At 45.1% G+C, this 19073-nt stretch overlaps 1 protein-coding gene and 1 pseudogene across 1 annotated transcript; one reads left to right on the top strand and one right to left on the bottom strand.

Annotated features, from left to right (window-relative positions):
• Positions 1-606: 606 nt before the first annotated feature.
• Positions 607-5608, top strand: LOC139470069 (peptidoglycan-recognition protein SC2-like; annotated as a pseudogene).
• Positions 5609-6839: 1231 nt separating this feature from the next.
• On the bottom strand, positions 6840-16189 carry LOC139470501 (uncharacterized). The gene is made up of 5 exons (XM_071252904.1): positions 15915-16189; positions 15394-15484; positions 9798-9924; positions 7772-7873; positions 6840-6993 (listed from the first exon to the last, which is right to left on the bottom strand). The coding sequence occupies exons 1-5, from the start codon at positions 16187-16189 to the stop codon at positions 6857-6859; spliced, it is 732 nt and encodes a 243-aa protein (XP_071109005.1). The 3' UTR covers positions 6840-6856.
• Positions 16190-19073: the final 2884 nt, after the last annotated feature.

The following is a 19073-nucleotide window of genomic DNA, read 5'->3' on the forward strand; positions in this document are numbered from 1 at the left end:
CCTTGTCATATTGGATATACACTGACAACATATATACACTGACATGAGTAAGTGAGTATGGTCTTACGCGGTTTATAGCACTTTTCAGAATAATCACGGTGGTGCACACCAGAATTGGGCTTCACACAATGTACCCGTACTCACATCAATGTAGGAGAGAAGATGAGAACTAAATCCATATTCACGCCGATCATGGTATGGATTTCTTTGATAAGTATGTTATCCAGGACTAGTTTAGCTAAAGCTAAACATTGTTTTGTTTATCTTTGATCTTATGGACTGGGATTACAAGCATTTGATTGGATGAACATGTGTGGAACAAGGGGCACATATGTTGAATTGTCTAGTAGAGTCACAATGATGTTTTTTTCAATTGAAATTTATTATTAGCTGAGTATTCCTCAAGCGTTTGAAAGGACTTGTTTCGTAACGTTGTTGTCCTGTCATAATGGGTAGGCTAGTATAAATATCACCTGACAGTACATATATGTACAGTGTATATGGCGCCACCAACCTTGAGAGGCAGTCATCTAATCATTACGTATCACAAGTAGAAACACAGTGGTCATTTGCTGTCTTTATTGCAGAGAGGTTTCCAGAATAAATATGGTGCTCCTTCTCATCTTCCTTGCCTTCTTGGCAACATCTGTTCGTGAGGCAACAACTGATTTTGAAGCACCGTGTGTATGCTCAAGAAGCAGATACAGTTCTCCACCAATCCGGACCGGTCCGGGAAGGAGGCATCCGATTCTTGGCAACCTTTGGGGAGGATTCACAGGCCCCTGAAGCAGGATAGTGATATAACTGAAACAGTGGACCCATATATAAATAGACAAGGTACGTCACTCGCCATCTTGGCCGAAGTTGAAATTTCAAATGGAAATGTGTGCATGTCATGTTCACAATACCTCCCCACCTCCCTCCAAGTACGACCTGCATGCCACAAACCTTCATTTTTGGCAATTTATTACCTATATCGGGTGATTTTATCGAAATATTGGCTCGGTCGCGGCTGTGGGTCACGGAAGTAAACAAATAATCTCCGCGCTCAATGGCGTCGAGTGCTGTGATTGGTCAGTACTCAAACCATAACAGGCACACATGGGGATATTTACCAATCAGAGCGCTCAGGGACATTGAGTGCGGAGATTTGTGTATACTACCGTGACCCACAGCCGCGACTGCCCAAGATTGCAATGTAAAAGTTTCAGTGGTGCTCTCCCTTTGTCTCAACAACAGTCAGAGATTTTATCATGTGCAGATAATTCTTCGTGGAGTAAGTTAACTTTATGTCTTTAAGATAATTTAATGTCATACCTGTTGCAGAGAGATTCATGGGTCTCGGAGTTCGATGTGGATATCACCACATGCTGTTATCAGTCCGATGGTTCCGGCACCACAAGTAAAACCTCACGTCACAAACCTTCATGTCTCTCCTTTAAGTCACCAGTTATATATCCTCAATCTACGTAGGTCATTGGTTGTACATCGCAAATGAAGTAGAAACTCATCTCAAAAGTATTCGTTACATGCCGAAATAGACCAGTGTTTGAAAGCAGGTGAAATGTGACTTTTCAGCAAGAAAATGCATGCGCAGAAAATTTTGAAATGTAGACACCAAAGGCTGAAGCTGCTGAAATACATCTTCCCGAGGCAAGAGAGTTAACTGACTATAAAAGTCAAGTTTCCATCCTTGCCGAACTAGGATGGTATTATGGAGTTACATTTTGGCTGGACTAACGAGTCTATGCATAGTCCAATAAAAATCGCGCAACGAAATCGAAATCCGGTTCGTAAACTGCCGTGCAGATTTCGGTCGATTGCAGGATTTGCAAAGCAAGTGCACCACCAACTCGTCTGCATACATTTTCCAAATCTTTTCATGTTTTTAATCAAGGTGCTCACGTGATTTGATGCACGCGATCTAAGACCCGTTTTATCACAATATAGATCTTGATTATTGATCAGATCGTCCTGACTGGGCGCCGCCATCTTATTTGAAACAAACGCAAGTGATACGAGAGGCGGAATCTGATTGGTCTTTAGGAGAGGCTTAGAAGGGACATAACTGGTGATAGCCACTGGTGGCGCTACGATCGAGCCCAGGAATTCCAGCCTTGTTCGGCAAGGATGGAAACTGGACTTTTAAAGTCAGTTAACTCCCTTGCCTCGGGAAGCTGCTGAAATATTGCTCGACATTTATGGAACATTTGAAGGCATCCCTCTTGGCAAGTTTAAGTCAACCCTCCTGGTATACAAACTAGAGGTCAACTCTTTACAGGTAGTACCAGCTTTGATTGTCCCCGCATTATCACCAGAGAAGAGTGGGGTGCTAGATCTCCAAGTTTTATCACCAATCATACCGGGGCTGCAAGATACGCATTTATCCATCATGGAGAGAGTAGGCCCTGCTCCAGTCAAAGCTCCTGCTCCGCCATTGTCAGGAGCTATCAGAACTACCATATGGACACCCACGGTGTGTGAGTGAGTGAGTGAGTGAGTGAGTGATGGTTATAGGGTATGTTGGTGATTGAGTGACACAGGTCGATATGTACATGAACAACTCTACCAGTACATATCAACCCATTCACTGTTTTTCGACCCGTGAAGATCCTGGGTAGAATAGGTCTTCAGCAACCCATGCTTGCCGTAAAATGTGACTATGCTTGTCGTAAGAGGCGACTAACGGGATCGGGTGGCCAGGCTCGCTGACTTGGTTGATTCATGTCACCGTTTCCCGTTTGCGTGGATCGATGCTCATGGTATTAATCACTGGATTTTCTGGTCCAGACTCGATTATTTACACTCTGCAATATAGCTGGAATATTGCTGAGTGATGCGTTAAACAACAAACACACACTGTTTTTTATGTTGTCACGAGTTTTTTGGTGCAATCAAACGTTCAGAAGTATATTAATGTATAGTCAGAGATTAACTGTCTGTGTCGGTTATGACCAAACTGTACTACCTGTGATTATCCCTCAGGCTGGACCGACATCGGCTTCAACTTCCTCATCGGCGAGGACGGCAACGTCTACGAGGGTCGAGGCTGGGGCAGGGAACCAGCTTACACCCGGGGATACGACAGTGTCAGTTTGGGTAAGTCACGGATAAGGCAGGGACTCACATCCAGGCTATACCAGTGCTGGTCTGGTCAACAGTGATGGGACGGGCTCACACCCAGGGCTATAACAGTGTTGATCTGGTTAACTCAGTAATGGGACGGGCTGACACCCAGGGCTACAACAGCGTTGGTCTGGTTAACTCAGTGGTGGGACGGGCTCACCCCCAGGGCCATGACAGTGTTGGTCTGGTTAACTCACTGATGGGACGGGCTCACAGTGAGGGCGACAACAGTGTTGGTCTGGTTAACTCAGTGATGGGACGGGCTCACATCCAGGGCTATGACAGTGTTGGTCTGGTTAACTCAGTGATGGGACGGGCTCACAGTGAGGGCGACAACAGTGTTGGTCTGGTTAACTCAGTGATGGGACGGGCTCACAGTGAGGGCTACAACAGTGTTGGTCTGGTTAACTCAGTGATGGGACGGGCTCACAGTGAGGGCGACAACAGTGTTGGTCTGGTTAACTCAGTGATGGGACGGGCTCACAGTGAGGGCGACAACAGTGTTGGTCTGGTTAACTCAGTGATGGGACGGGCTCACACCCAGGGCTATGACAGTGTTGGTCTGGTTAAATCAGTGATGGGACGGGTTCACACCCAGGGCTATAACAGTGTTGGTCTGGTTAACTCATTAATGGGACGGGCTCACACCCAGGGCTACAACAATGTTGGTCTGGTTAACTCAGTGATGGGACGGGCTCACAGTGAGGGCTACAACAGTGTTGGTCTGGTTAACTCAGTGATGTGACGGGCTCACAGTGAGGGCTACAACATTGTTGGTCTGGTTAACTCAGTGATGTGACGGGCTCACGCCCAGGGCTACAACAATGTTGGCCTGGTTAACTCAGTGATGGGAGGGGTTCACACCCTGGGCTACAACAGTGTTGGTCTGGTTAACTCAGTGGTGGGACGGGCTCACAGTGAGGGCTACAACAGTGATGGTCTGGTTAACTCAGTGATGGGACGGGCTCACACCCAGGGCTATGACAGTGTTGGTCTGGTTAACTCAGTGATGGGACGGGCTCACACCCAGGGCTATGACAGTGTTGGTCTGGTTAAATCAGTGATGGGACGGGTTCACACCCAGGGCTATAACAGTGTTGGTCTGGTTAACTCATTAATGGGACGGGCTCACACCCAGGGCTACAACAATGTTGGTCTGGTTAACTCAGTGATGGGACGGGCTCACAGTGAGGGCTACAACAGTGTTGGTCTGGTTAACTCAGTGATGTGACGGGCTCACAGTGAGGGCTACAACATTGTTGGTCTGGTTAACTCAGTGATGTGACGGGCTCACGCCCAGGGCTACAACAATGTTGGCCTGGTTAACTCAGTGATGGGAGGGGTTCACACCCTGGGCTACAACAGTGTTGGTCTGGTTAACTCAGTGATGAGAGGGGTTCACACCCTGGGCTACAACAGTGTTGGTCTGGTTACCTCAGTGATGGGACGGGCTCACACCCAGGGCTACAACAATGTTGGTCTGGTTACCTCAGTGATGGGACGGGCTCACACCCAGGGCTACAACAATGTTGGTCTGGGTAGGTCAGTGATGGGAAAGGCTCACAGCAAGGCCTACATGAGTGATGGCCTGGTTAAATCAATAATAGGACAGGGGTTCACATCAATGGCTATACTAGTGTTTGTCTGCGTGGGCCACTGAAGGGACAGAGGCTCAAACTCGGGGCAGCAACAGTGTTGGTCTGGTTAAATCAATGATAGGACAAGGGCTCACGCCAATGTCTACAACAGTGTTGGTCTGCGTGTGTCACTGAAAGGACACAGGTTCAAACTCGGGGCAGCAACAGTGTTGGTCTGGTTAAATCAATGATAGGACAGGGATTCACACCAATGGCTACACTAGCGTTTGTCTGCGTGTCACTGAAGGGACACAGGCTCAAACTCGGGGCTACAACAGTGTTGGTCTGGTTAAATCAATGATAGGACAGGGGTTCACACCAATGGCTACACTAGTGTTTGTCTGCGTGTCACTGAAGGGACAGAGGCTCAAACGCGGGGCTACAACAGTGTTGGTCAGGGACAGGGAGTGACTGAACTGGATAGGGGTAAATCATTTCCCATAACATTCACAAAGCTTTTACCACTGCAGTGACGTCAACATAAGCATTGTTTTGAGAACCAAGTTTGAGCCATCTTTCATGTGTCCAAGTGGATTAAATGTAGCTTATTATGAACATATATGGCCGCAGCCTTCAACATCTGCTGATGAAATATTGGTATGATTCCCGAATCTGAAACAGGATATTCCCTACATTTTTCTCCAGGTTTCTGCATGATTGGTAACTTCACGACGCACGTCCCCAACAGTGCGGCCCTCAACACCCTCAAGGACCTCATTGCTTGCGGCGTCAACATGGGCAAGATTCGGTGCAGCTTGATCCTCAGAGGCCACAGCGACATGGGCAACACCGACTGTCCCGGGACAGCCCTGTACAACCTCATCAGAACATGGCCACACTATTGAAATGTTCATTTGGTAAGGAATTAAATGAGAATCATAATATTATTTTGAATAAGGACAATCATACACACCTATTTCTGTTTCCACAACCCTCCTCATCAGTGATCCTGTTGGTTGATTATCTCACTGTACATAATAGCCAAGAATGCATAAGAATCGATTGGGAAGCTGTTACGGAACATAAGAATTAATTACGAATGGATTACAATACAGCCACGAAATTGCAATTCGGGGACCCTTCCACAAACAAAACCTTTCTCGCCGAACTCCCGCGAACTGTACGAATGTTTGGGAATGAAGAAAAAGATTCATTTAAGAACTTCAAGAAATGATTGAGATTTATTTAAGAACATGACAAATTTCCGATTCGGGGTGATTCGGGATATTTGTGGTGTAGTGAAATGGGGGCATAATTAAGTGAGTGATCTTTTCCTGTTGGCCTACGCGACCGGAAACTAGCTTATATTCCCTCGTGACTTGCACGATCCGGAACCTAAACTCAATGATATTTTTCTGTTGACCTGCATGACCAGAAACTAGTAGTCATATTGCCCCTGGACTACCGGAAACTAGTGATCATTTCCTTTTGAATTGCACGACCACAAGAATGTATTATGATTTCCTGTTGCCCTGAACAACCGGAAACTGGTGTTCATTTTGCCCCCCACGACTAGAAACTAATGACCATTAACTCTGGTCCTGCACGGCCAGTAACTAGGGATCATGTCCTGTTGCCCTGCACTACCGAAAAGTGGTACTTACATACTGTTGTCGTGCACGACGAAAATGCCCAGGAAACATTCTTCAAGGTCAAGGTCATTTTCACGCTCTGCGATCATTTTCTTTTGTCACACACGTTAGGAAAGAAGCAATGAATGTATTATAATAATAATCATTATATTGTCATGCACTATGAAATTTCGTGATCATTTCCGGTTGACAAACACCACCGGAAACTAGGGTATAGTTTCTGTTGCTGAGCACAACCGAAAATTAATAACCGTTAATCAGTTTCCTATTTCCCTTTACGACAAGAAACTAGTATTCACTTCCTGTTGCTCTGTACTACCGGAAGTTGCCATGAAACATCCTTTTAGGTCAAGGTCGTATTTATGCTCTCTTACGGATGGTGTGAAATATCTTCTTTACCCTCCATGCCTTGTCATGTCGCCACCACCAAACTATAAACAACGATAAAATACACGTAAAAGCAAATAAATGCAGAACACCAGAATATCCTTATTTTTTAATTTATTTCCGAACTGGAAGAAAACACTTGGGTGGGTGGCAGTTGTTCCAGTACTCGTTCATCTTGTCGACATATTCCTGTGTCTCACAGCGGCTGGCGGGACAACAGACGCCGGTGAGTGGTCTGTAACAGGCTAACCCTGCAAACACAGAACAGAGGCGTGAACACAATAAACCAGCATCATATATATATATAGTTTCAATCTGTTATAGGGGGCACGGGTGGCCAAGTCGTCTAAGGCGCCGCGATTCGCGGTGCGGAGTTGCGTCCCTTGGACACGACAGAAACCTTTGATTGTGGTTTGAATCCCCGTTCGCCCCGATTATATTTCTAGGTTTGTCAGCACAATACCCGTGCTCGTGGGTTTCAACGAAGTGGTAAACGTCTGAGACCTGCATCACTTCGGGCTTTCCTCCCACATTAAGCTGACACGCCGCGATATAACTGGAATACTCAATCTGTATTACGTCTCAGGAAACAACCGCTTTGATGGCCAATGTTTCAAAGAACAAACATTTTTTTTGGAGCAAAATCACAAAAACCTTCGAAACTCATTGAACATTGATAATCTTTCCTATGACATGTCACTCCGGAATTTTTTTTTCGAAGTGCTACAGCTGGTAGTATTGCCAAATACAAGTCGGCATGATACTTCTGGAATATTGCTCATTGCAGGCCGCCCCGGTACAGCTGTGATATCGCTGAGTACAGGTCGCCGTGGTACAGCTGTGATATTGCTATCTTCAGGTCGCCGAGGTACAGCTGTGATATTGCTGACTACAGGTCGCCGAGGTACAGCTGTGATATTGCTGGGTACAGGTCGCCGTGACACAGCTGTGATATTGCTGGGTACAGGTCACCATGGTACAGCTGTGACTGGTCGCCATAATTCACTCACAAGACTCACACTGACTCACCTGGAGCACACGGGCAGCCTCCGCTGCACACTTCCTTCAGCTGGGCTGGGCCTGGCTGACACCTACCATTGCCTGCAGCTGTTTGACCAAGGAGGAGATCATCTGCAAGAACAGTTAAGCTTTCATCTCACACACAAAGTTCCATCACATACGAAAATTATTTAATCATACACACAAACACGCCACTCGAGGTTGGTCTTAAGTTTGTACTGTAGAGAAGTTAGTGAGGAGGGCAGACAAATACACAAAGTTCCATCACATACGAAAATTAATTAATCATACACACAAACACGCCACTCGAGGTTGGTCTTAAGTTTGTACTGTAGAGAAGTCAGTGAGGAGGGCAGACAAATACATCTCATTTCGCATCTCCACGTAACACGTCTTTTGAAACATTATACTTCAGCGCCGTTCCAGACAATGCAAACAGAAGATGCAAAGTCAAGGATAAAAAAACGCTCCTGAGGATTTGGTTGACAATCCAAACATGAGGGAGAGGGACAACCCCGGCGGCCCTGATGCCGTGGGCTTGTCTTGACTTCATTGTTAAACTATCCCGATGTCCCCCTGAGAGGGTATGTAAGACCACGTCTTTCAAAGTATATTTATTTCTGCCACGTTTTTATTTGTAGTATATTTGTTCGTTTAACCTTGGCTAAATGTTTCAATAATCGCCAACAGCTGAGGGGGCGGTGTAAATCCGGCTAGGGACCTTGCAGGTAGCAAAGGTACTGTAAGTCCCCATGGACCTTAGCATGGTGATCAACCTTCAGTTGGTGGCGATCTATAGCCCGTTTTTATAATGTTTGATGAATTATTAGTTAGTTATCTATTTTTACATGTTCTCAAACTAGTTTTACGAAAATATGTGATATTCTAGTTATTACACTGCTCTTCGTCGGCAGAATTTTATACAGTGTAATATATATTGTTAATGTCAAATTTTGTTTCGTCACGATATGGCTGAAATATTGCCGATGTGACGTTAAACTTTAACTCACTCACTCACCTATTCCGGGGAATAGTGCTTTACCTGTCTTATAAACCGGGATCTGAAACCCACGTTTTATAAACTTTAGAAAACGGACGTAAAATATCTCTCGCTGGTAAACATGAACTTCAAAAAGAGATTCTTGTAAGCCTTCTCGTTTATCAGCGCCCGTGGTGACTCACTCACTTGGCTACAAATACTAAGGTTTGATCTCATTTAAATACAAGTTACATTTGCCGTTTGACTTTACATTTTCTACATTTTCTTTGCAATGTGTGTTATGTAGATTGTGTTCAAGAGTAAAATCGGGCTTTCCTCCCACATTAAGCTGACACGCCGTGATATAACTGGAATACTGTTAAAAACTCACTCACTCACTCAAGAGTAAAATACATTCCTTGCGAGAGACATTCTATTCAATAAAGGGGGACTTATAGTCGGGCAGTAAGCTGGGCCTAGAGGGGGGGGGGGGGGGGGGGGGGTTATGAGCCTGTCTTGGGGGGTCATATGACTCCAGAGTCAGGAGCACGGGTGGCCCATCGTTTAATACACTGCGATTGGCTGTGCAGAGTTGCGTCCCTTGGGCAAGCCAGAAACCTATGATTGCGGGTTCGAACCCGGTTCGCCCCGATTACGTTTCTAGGCTTGTCAGCACCATACCCGTGCTCGTGGGTTTCATTGAAATGATAAACGTCTGAGACCTGCATCACTTCGGGCTTTCCTCCCACATTAAGCTGACACGTCGTGATAAATCTGGAATACTGTTAAAAGCGGCGTTAAACGGGGGGGGGGGGGGGGGGGGGGGGGTCGTTTGGGACAGAGGGACTTCCTATAAAATATCCAGGGGGCAGGGGAACGTTATACAGAACATCCCAGGGACATGTACAGGGGGATATTTTGTAGAACGTCCCTGCTTAGAACATATTCAACGAGATGAATACCACGTAGACACAATAGGATTTACTTTGGAAGTAACAATATACTCGTGTTTATTTTCAGAGAAGTATCACCTCAAGGAATACAGGCAACACGTACTTTGGAAGCTCCACGCAGTGTCCAGGAGTTTGTTGTTGGCGTCTCTGCAGCATGTGCCGGAACTACAGTAACGTGACGTACTGCACGTAGTTTCACGTGGGTATAGCCTTACACTCTCGGCAGCCACCTGGTGATTAAAATTCATATTTAATATATAAAATCAGCATCAATATCATCAATATTCTAGGAATATCAGGATTGGACGTAACGAGCGTGGGCTGGAAATATCGTTTTCATGCAGCGATTCGAACACATTTACCACCAGGCTACCCAACCTCCCCTCTGAAGTGCTTGTGTTTACAACAACGGTACCGGTTCGCCCCGATTATGTTTCTAGGTTTGTCAGCACCATACCCGTGCTCGTGGGTTTCACCAAAGTGGTAAACGTCTGAGACCTGCATCACTTCGGGCTTTCCTCCCACATAAAGCTGACACGCCGTGATGTAACTTGAATACTGTTAAAAGCGGCGTTAAACCAAACCCACTCACTCACTGTTATGGTACACTATTACCAGACTATTTTGGAAATCTGTATTTGTTTCTGGTAAATAACTATTAAACGCAAGACGTTGGTTAAATGTATCCTACACACGTAACGGCTCTTATCATTGTGGTCCAACTCTGTTACATGTCTAATGTCAGAGTCCTGGTGCACGTAGATACTTTAATTTATTGATAGCAGATGACTCATGGAAATTTTGCAGGTTAATTATATTTTTCTCTCGATTGTAGAAACAATATGTTAATCCATCTGTAAGTAAAAGAATTTAGTTTGAAACTAACAAACAACCAACAAATGGTATACAATTAACAAACATATATCAAAATGTACCAAGTCTACAAATCAATACAAATTATTTCACATCAACTACAATGACAGTACACAATGAGTGAGTGATCATGAGTGAGTGTGTATGGTTTTACGCCGCTTTTAGCAACATTCCCGCAATATCACAGCGGGGGACACCAGAAATGGGCTTCACACACTGTACCCATGTCGGGAATCGAACCCGGGTCTTCGGCGTGACGAGCGAACACTTTAACCACTAGGCTACCCGACCGCCTCTCAGTACACAACGAAGTGGTTGTACAATATTCAATGGCAGTATATAATATGATGGTAGTGGTCAGTATCAAATACAAAAATACAGCGGTGATAGCAAAAAATCAGTGAAAAATATATAGCCACCCAGTGGCGACAGTTATCAAGCTTCAGTGATGGGCAAGGCTAGGAATCAGGGATTATATGGCACAGCATTCCTGACGACTAATCACCGCCCAAATACAATGTGAGCGTCTACCGATTCTCATCCCAAACAATGTAACAGAGTTACAATCATTGTTAAACAATAAACTATTCTTCCAAATAACACGATAAAAACTCAAAATTAATAGTGTTAAACTTTAAATCATTTTCGAAAAAACACGACACACAAGCCCAATTATTCCGAAGTTTAAAAATTCAAAACGTATTTTAATGTAGCAATGTTATTAAAATAAGCAATAAGCGCTGGCATATATTTAATTGAAACTGAATGTAACCATTTAAAGAGATTGAACTATCAAAACTCGATACCATATATCAAATATTATGTGTATTGACAAATAGATATGGCTTTATTCGGGCTTATTGCAGCTGAAATAAACATATACTGTTTTCCTTGTACAGCTAAGCATCAATATCACGACTGCGATTCTTAAACCGTTCATGTATAGTTAATAGGAGGATACGCACATAACTTGCTCCTTTTGTTGATGCATGTCATCGATCCCAATTGCGTGGATCGATGCTCATGATATTAATCACTGGATTGTCTGGTCCATACTCGATTATTTACAGACAGCCGTCATATATCAGGAATATTGCTGAGAGCTGGCGTTAAACAACCAACCAACCAACCTTTTTTTTCATCTAACTGAATCATATGTTGGAAATATAAATTTGGAAACAAACGACCAACAACTGAAAATAATAAGTCAGATTACATTGCAAACAGAATAATTTTTATAACCGTTTTATTTTGCGAAGAGGATTAATTTTACAACTGCAATACGCGAGTCTCACTGTTTCGCATACGCAATACCACTGAACGCCAACGGAAAGCGAGTTATCGTTCGTGATTGAAATACATGTAGTTCTGTTCATACGCCCATATGGAATCTTTCAGGAGAGGCATCAGTTGCCATTCGGCTTCATTCGTCACCACTCGCCCCTTTCCGTAAACTGCATTTGACCTGCCCCGGAATCATTCGTGACCAAATCGTGTTATTCCGGGACAAGCCGAATAGCGTTTTCTCGCAGGTTACGGGAAGGGGCGAGTGGTGACGAATGCAATCGGCCCTCCGTAATACTAACGTATGACATATCCCCCCTCAGGTGTTACAATTACCACTATGACACCAGTGTTTGCCTTGAACATTTACTTTACTCACGCGAGTAAATATACGTCCTTCTCTCCCTTCAATGCTGTACAGTAACCCAAGGCACAAACAACAATAGGTGACAGCTGACGCGGGTCACGTAACTCGCACAGCTCCTCGGCTACATTACCAGTTTAGTGTGTAAACCAAGGAGTAATCTATGTAATTTAACTACCTGATTCACATAGAGTTGACGCATGTATTGGTAATGCTGAACTGCATGGAATCGACAGGAACATCAGCCTATGGCTGTGCCCTACCTATTCCAGACTTACATCTTACATGTGTTGTTTATATTGAGGCCCCTATTTGTATCTCACAGGACCGATGCAACGATGGATAATGATAATAAAATGTCCTGTTACTACTACCACTTCTTCTACTATTTATACTACTACTACTACTACTACTACTACTACTACTACTACTACTACTACTACTACTTCTAAAACTACTACTACTACTACTACTACTACTACTACTTTTTATACAACCACTACTACAACAACAACTACTACTATTACTATTACTATTACTATTTATACTACCACTACTACTTCTACGACTGCTACTACTATTGACACCCCAAAGACAAACACCACCAATACGACTTGATAGAATTACGACCACCGCCTACACTGCTTGAGAATTACAACCTCCACCATATAAATGCGAGAATTACAACTCTCCCATACTGCTTGATAGAATTACAAGCCCCTCCCATACCACTTGGTATAATTACAACATCCACCATACTGCTTGATAGAATTACAACCAATATCCATACTGCTTGATAGAATTACAACCCCAACCATACTGCTTGATAGATTTACAACCACCGCCCATACTGCTTGATAGATTTACAACCACCGCCACACTGATTACGAGAATTACAACCACCGCCCATACTGCTTGATAGAATTACAGCCACCGCCCATACTGCTTGATAGAATTACAACCCCCTCCCATACTGCTTGATAGAATTACAACCACCGCCCATACTGCTTGATAGAATTACAGCCACCGCCCATACTGCTTGATAGAATTACAACCCCCTCCCATACCACTTGATATAATTACAACATCCACCATACTGCTTGATAGATTTACATCACCGTCCCATACTGCTTGATAGAATTACAACCACCTCCCATACTGCTTGATAGAATTACAACCCCCACCATACTGCTTGATAGAATTACAACCCCAACCATACTGCTTGATAGAATTACAACCTCCACTATACTGTTTGATAGAATTACAACCCCCACCATACTGCTTGATAGAATTACAACCCCCTCCAATACTGTTTGATAGAATTACAACCCACACTAACTGCTTGATAGAATTACAACCTCCACCATACTGCTTGATAGAATTACAACCTCCACCCATACTGCTTGATAGAATTACAACCTCCACCATACTGCTTGATAGAATTACAACCTCCACCATACTGCTTGATAGAATTACAACCTCCACCATACTGCTTGATAGAATTACAACCTCCACCATACTGCTTAATAGAATTACAACCTCCACCATACTGCTTAATAGAATTACAACCTCCACTCATACTGCTTAATAGAATTACAACCTCCACCATACTGTTTGATAGAATCACAACCCCCACCATACTGCTTAATAGAATTACAACCTCCACCATACTGCTTAATAGAATTACAAACCCAACCATACTGCTTGATAGAATTACAACCTCCACCATACTGTTTGATAGAATCACAACCCCCACCATACTGCTTGATAGAATTACATCCGCCACCATACTGCTTGATAGAATTACAACCCCCACCATACTGCTTGATAGAATTACAACCTCCACCATACTGCTTGATAAAATTACAACCCCCACCATACTGCTTGATAGAATTACAACATCCACCATACTGCTTGAGAGAATTACAACATCCACCATACTGCTTGATAGAATTACAGCCTCCACCATACTGCTTGATAGAATTACAACCTCCACCATACTGCTTGATAGAATTACAGCCTCCACCATACTGCTTGATAGAATTACAACCTCCACCATACTGCTTGATAGAATTACAACCTCCACCATACTGCTTGATAAAATTACAACCCCCACCATACTGCTTGATAGAATTACAACCTCCACCCATACTGCTTGATAGAATTACAACATCCACCATACTGCTTGATAGAATTACAACCTCCACCATACTGCTTGATAGAATTACAACCTCCACCATACTGCTTGATAGAATTACAACCTCCACCATACTGCTTAATAGAATTACAACCTCCACCATACTGCTTAATAGAATTACAACCTCCACTCATACTGCTTAATAAAATTACAACCTCCACCATACTGCTTGATAGAATTACAACCCCCACCATACTTCTTGATAGAATTACAACCTCCACCATACTGCTTGATAGAATTACAGCCTCCACCATGCTGCTTGATAGAATTACAACCTCCACCATACTGCTTGATAGAATTACAACCTCTACCATACTGCTTGATAGAACTACACCCTCCACCATACTGCTTGATAGAATTACAGCCTCCACCATACTGCTTGATAGAATTACAACCTCCACCATACTGCTTGATAGAATTACAACCTCCACTCATACTGCTTGATAGAATTACAACCTCCACCATACTGCTTGATAGAATTACAACCTCCACCATGCTGCTTGATAGAATTACAACCTCCACCAAACTGCTTGATAGAATTACACCCTCCACCATACTGCTTGATAGAATTACAACCTCCACTCATACTGCTTAATAGAATTACAACCTCCACCATACTGCTTGATAGAACTACACCCTCCACCATACTGCTTGATAGAATTACACCCTCCACCATACTGCTTAATAGAATTACAACCTCCACCATACTGCTTGATAGAATTACACCCTCCACCATACTGCTTGATAGAACTACACCCTCCACCATACTGCTTGATAGAATTACACCCTCCACCATACTGCTTGATAGAACTACACCCTCCACCATACTGCTTGATAGAACTACACCCTCCACCATATTTCTTTTTATAACTGACATGGCCACTTCTATTAGAAATAATAAAATCACTACAACACATGTCTTCAACCTATTATAATACATACACACACACTGGCGTTTTGTAAATCAACTGAAAAACTTACGATGGCTGCCAGTAGACAGATCAGACCTTTCATTGTTGACACGAGCGCTATGACTGTCGCTAGCAACAGCTTGCCACTTAGGCGCAGCCAGCTGCTTTATACACTCACTCCCGGATCTGACACAGAAAACGTCGCATCGGCAAATCAAGTGATGTATACCTCAGTCAAACATTACCTAGATCTAGAACTGCGACGTAAACAAACAGCCTAGCCTGTCGTGATCCATGGTCTCACCTGTAACCATCATCCTGACTGCCGCGCCCGTACCAAGCATTTCACCTCTCAAACTTGAGTTTCTTATCTGTAGCCTTACATCAACATCCCTGTATCTTAAACCCTGCACATGTAGTCCCGCACCTGTAGCCTGTACCTGTAACCTTGGACGTGTAGCCCCACACCTGTAGCCTGTGCCTGTAACTAGGCACATGTAGCCCCACACCTGTAGCCTGTACCTGTAACCTTGGACGTGTAGCCCCACACATGTAGCCTCTGCCTGTAACTAGGCACATGTAGCCCCACACCTGTAGCCTGTGCCTGTAACTAGGCACATGTAGCCCCACACCTGTAGCCTGTGGCTGTAACCTTGGACGTGTAGCCCCACACCTGTAGCCTGCATCTGTAACCTGGCGCATATAGCCCGGCACTTGTAGTCTGTGCCTGTAACTAGGCACATGTAGTCCCGCACCTGAAGCCTGTACCTGTAACCGGGCACATGTAACCCCGCACCTGAAGCCTGCATCTGTAACCGGGCACATGTAACCCCGCACCTGAAGCCTGCATCTGTAACCTGGCACATGTAACCCCGTACCTGAAGCCTGCATCTGTAACCTGGCACATGTAACCCCGTACCTGTAGCCTGCATCTGTAACCTGGCACATGTAACCCCGCACCTGAAGCCTGTACCTGTAGCCTGGCACATGTAACCCCGCACCTGTAGCCTGCATCTGTAACTGGGCACATGTAACCCCGCACCTGAAGCCTGCATCTGTAACCGGGCACATGTAACCCCGCACCTGTAGCCTGCATCTGTAACCGGGCACATGTAACCCCACACCTGAAGCCTGCATCTGTAACCTGGCACATGTAACCCCGCACCTGTAGCCTGCATCTGTAACTGGGTACATGTAACCTCGCACCTGTAGCCTGCATCTGTAACTGGGCACATGTAACCCCTCACCTGAAGCCTGCATCTGTAACCTGGCACATGTAACCCCGCACCTGAAGCCTGCATCTGTAACCGGGCACATGTAACCCCGCACCTGTAGCCTGCATCTGTAACCTGGCACATGTAACCCCGCACCTATAGCCTGTACATGTAACCTGGCACATGTAACCCCGCACCTGTAGCCTGCATCTGTAATCTGGCCGAGTAGCCCCGCACCTATAGCCTGTACCTGTAACCGGGCACATGTAACCCCTCACCTGTAGCCTGCATCTGTAACCTGGCACATGTAACCCCGCATCTATAGCCTGCATCTGTAACCTGTCACATGTAACCCTGCACCTATAGCCTGTACCTGTAACCGGACAGATGTAACCCCACACCTGAAGCCTGCATCTGTAACCTGGCACATGTAACCCCACACCTGAAGCCTGCATCTGTAACCTGGCACATGTAACCCCGCATCTATAGCCTGCATCTGTAACCCAGCACATGTAACCCCGCACCAGTAGCCTGCACCTGTAACCTGGCACATGTAACCCCACACCTGAAGCCTGCATCTGTAACCTGGCACATGTAACCCCGCACCTGTAGCCTGCATCTGTAACCTGGCACATGTAACCCCACACCTGAAGCCTGCATCTGTAACCTGGCACGTGTAGCCCCGCACCAGTAGCCTGCATCTGTAACCGGGCACATGTAACCCCACACCTGAAGCCTGCATCTGTAACCGGGCACATGTAACCCTGCACCTGAAGCCTGTACCTGTAACCGGACAGATGTAACCCCACACCTGAAGCCTGCATCTGTAACCTGGCACGTGTAGCCCCGCACCAGTAGCCTGCATCTGTAACCTGGCACATGTAACCCCACACCTGAAGCCTGCATCTGTAACCCAGCACATGTAGTCCCGCTCTTTAGCCTGTATATGTAACATTGGACGTGTAGTCCCGCACCTGTAGCCTGTACCTGTGAAACTGTAGTCTGCATCTGTTACCAAACACCGATAACCCCGCGTCTGTCATTTCATGTAGACATGCACCTTGAACATTATGACTTTTGACATAAACCCAGGTAGCAGCTTGTTCTAATGTGTGCGACAATAGTTATTCCTTCATAATCAATACTTATTATTTTTAATCAAGTTTAATTACCCTCGAAATATAAACATGACTTACTGAGGCTATATAAAATACCATCTGGGTGAGAGGAGATACAGTGTGACCAATGCTGGCAGTAAATGACTACTTAATGGATATGTGGTCAGACTCTGTGACTTGGGTGGTCCGTCTTCCCTTAACGGATGGGTGTGGCCCGGGTTTATCTGGTCCAGACGCGATTATTTACATGTGCCAGGTTACAGATGCAGGCTTCAGATGCAGGATTACATGTGCCTAGTTACAGATGCAGGCTACAGGTGCGGGGTTAAAGGTGCCAGAGTACAGATGCAGGATTACATGTACCCGGTTACAGATGCAGTCTACAGATGCGGTGCTACATGTGCCCGGTTACAGATGCAGTCTACAGATGCGGGGTTACATGTGCCTGGTTACAGATGCAGTCTACAGATGCGGGGTTAAATGTGCCCGGTTACAGATGCAGGCTACAGGTGCGGGGTTGCATGTGCCCAGTTACAGATGCAGGCTACAGGTGCGGGGTTATATGTGCCCGGTTACAGATGCAGGCTACAGATGCGGGGCTACATGTGCCCGGTTACAGATGAAGGCTACAGATGCGGGGCTACATGTGCCCGGTTACAGATGCAGGCTACAGATGCGGGGTTATATGTGCCCGGTTACAGATGCAGGCTACAGATGCGGGGCTACATGTGCCCGGTTACAGATGCAGGTTACAGGTGCGGGGCTACATGTGCCCGGTTACAGATGCAGGCTACAGATGCGGTGCTACATGTGCCAGGTTACAGATGAAGGCTACAGATGCGGGGCTACATGTGCCCGGTTACAGATGCAGGCTTCAGGTGCGGGGTTACATGTGCCCGGTTACAGATGGAGGCTACAGGTGCGGGGTTTCATGTGCCCGGTTACAGATGCAGGCTATAGGTGCGAGGTTACATGTGCCCGGTTACAGGTACAGGCTATAGGTGCGGGGCTACTCGGCCAGATTACAGATGCAGGCTTTAGGTTTCATGTTTTCGTTGTCGAATTTAATTATAAGCATTGACTGTGGCAATCCTTAAATAAACAAATACACCTGAGCCAAACGTCATACATTTTAGTTCTATATAATCATACATTTGGAACAGACGATAAATGAACAAATAAAATATTTGGAAGATTTCGCAATTGTTATATAAACAAAATAACTTTTTCCTATGGCTAAATTATACCTTTGACCTGGAACGCGCAGTGACCCGGATCTTCCATCAAAAACATTGTTTGTCGACATCCCTTTCCTCATTTGCCTCAGGGCTCTCATAGAACGCAAGCGGATATAAAAACTCATACTTGATTGGCCGATGACGTCATAACTAGTCTCACAGACATACGTACTTACAGTT

The sequence above is a fragment of the Haliotis cracherodii genome, unplaced genomic scaffold (genome assembly GCF_022045235.1).
Source record: "Haliotis cracherodii isolate W230 unplaced genomic scaffold, xgHalCrac1.p SCAF_20, whole genome shotgun sequence".
NCBI lineage: Eukaryota > Metazoa > Mollusca > Gastropoda > Lepetellida > Haliotidae > Haliotis > Haliotis cracherodii.

Coding starts and splice junctions, on each gene's coding strand:
- LOC139470501 (XM_071252904.1), bottom strand. CDS start 16,189: ATGTGCCAGGTTACAGATGCAGGCTTCAGGTGCGGGGTTACATGTGCC. Junction 15,485..15,914: donor GTTACAGGCACAGGCTACAG/GTGTGGGGCTAC, acceptor TGTATAAAGCAG/CTGGCTGCGCCTAAGTGGCA. Junction 9,925..15,393: donor TCTGTCTACTGGCAGCCATC/GTAAGTTTTTCA, acceptor TTTAATCACCAG/GTGGCTGCCGAGAGTGTAAG.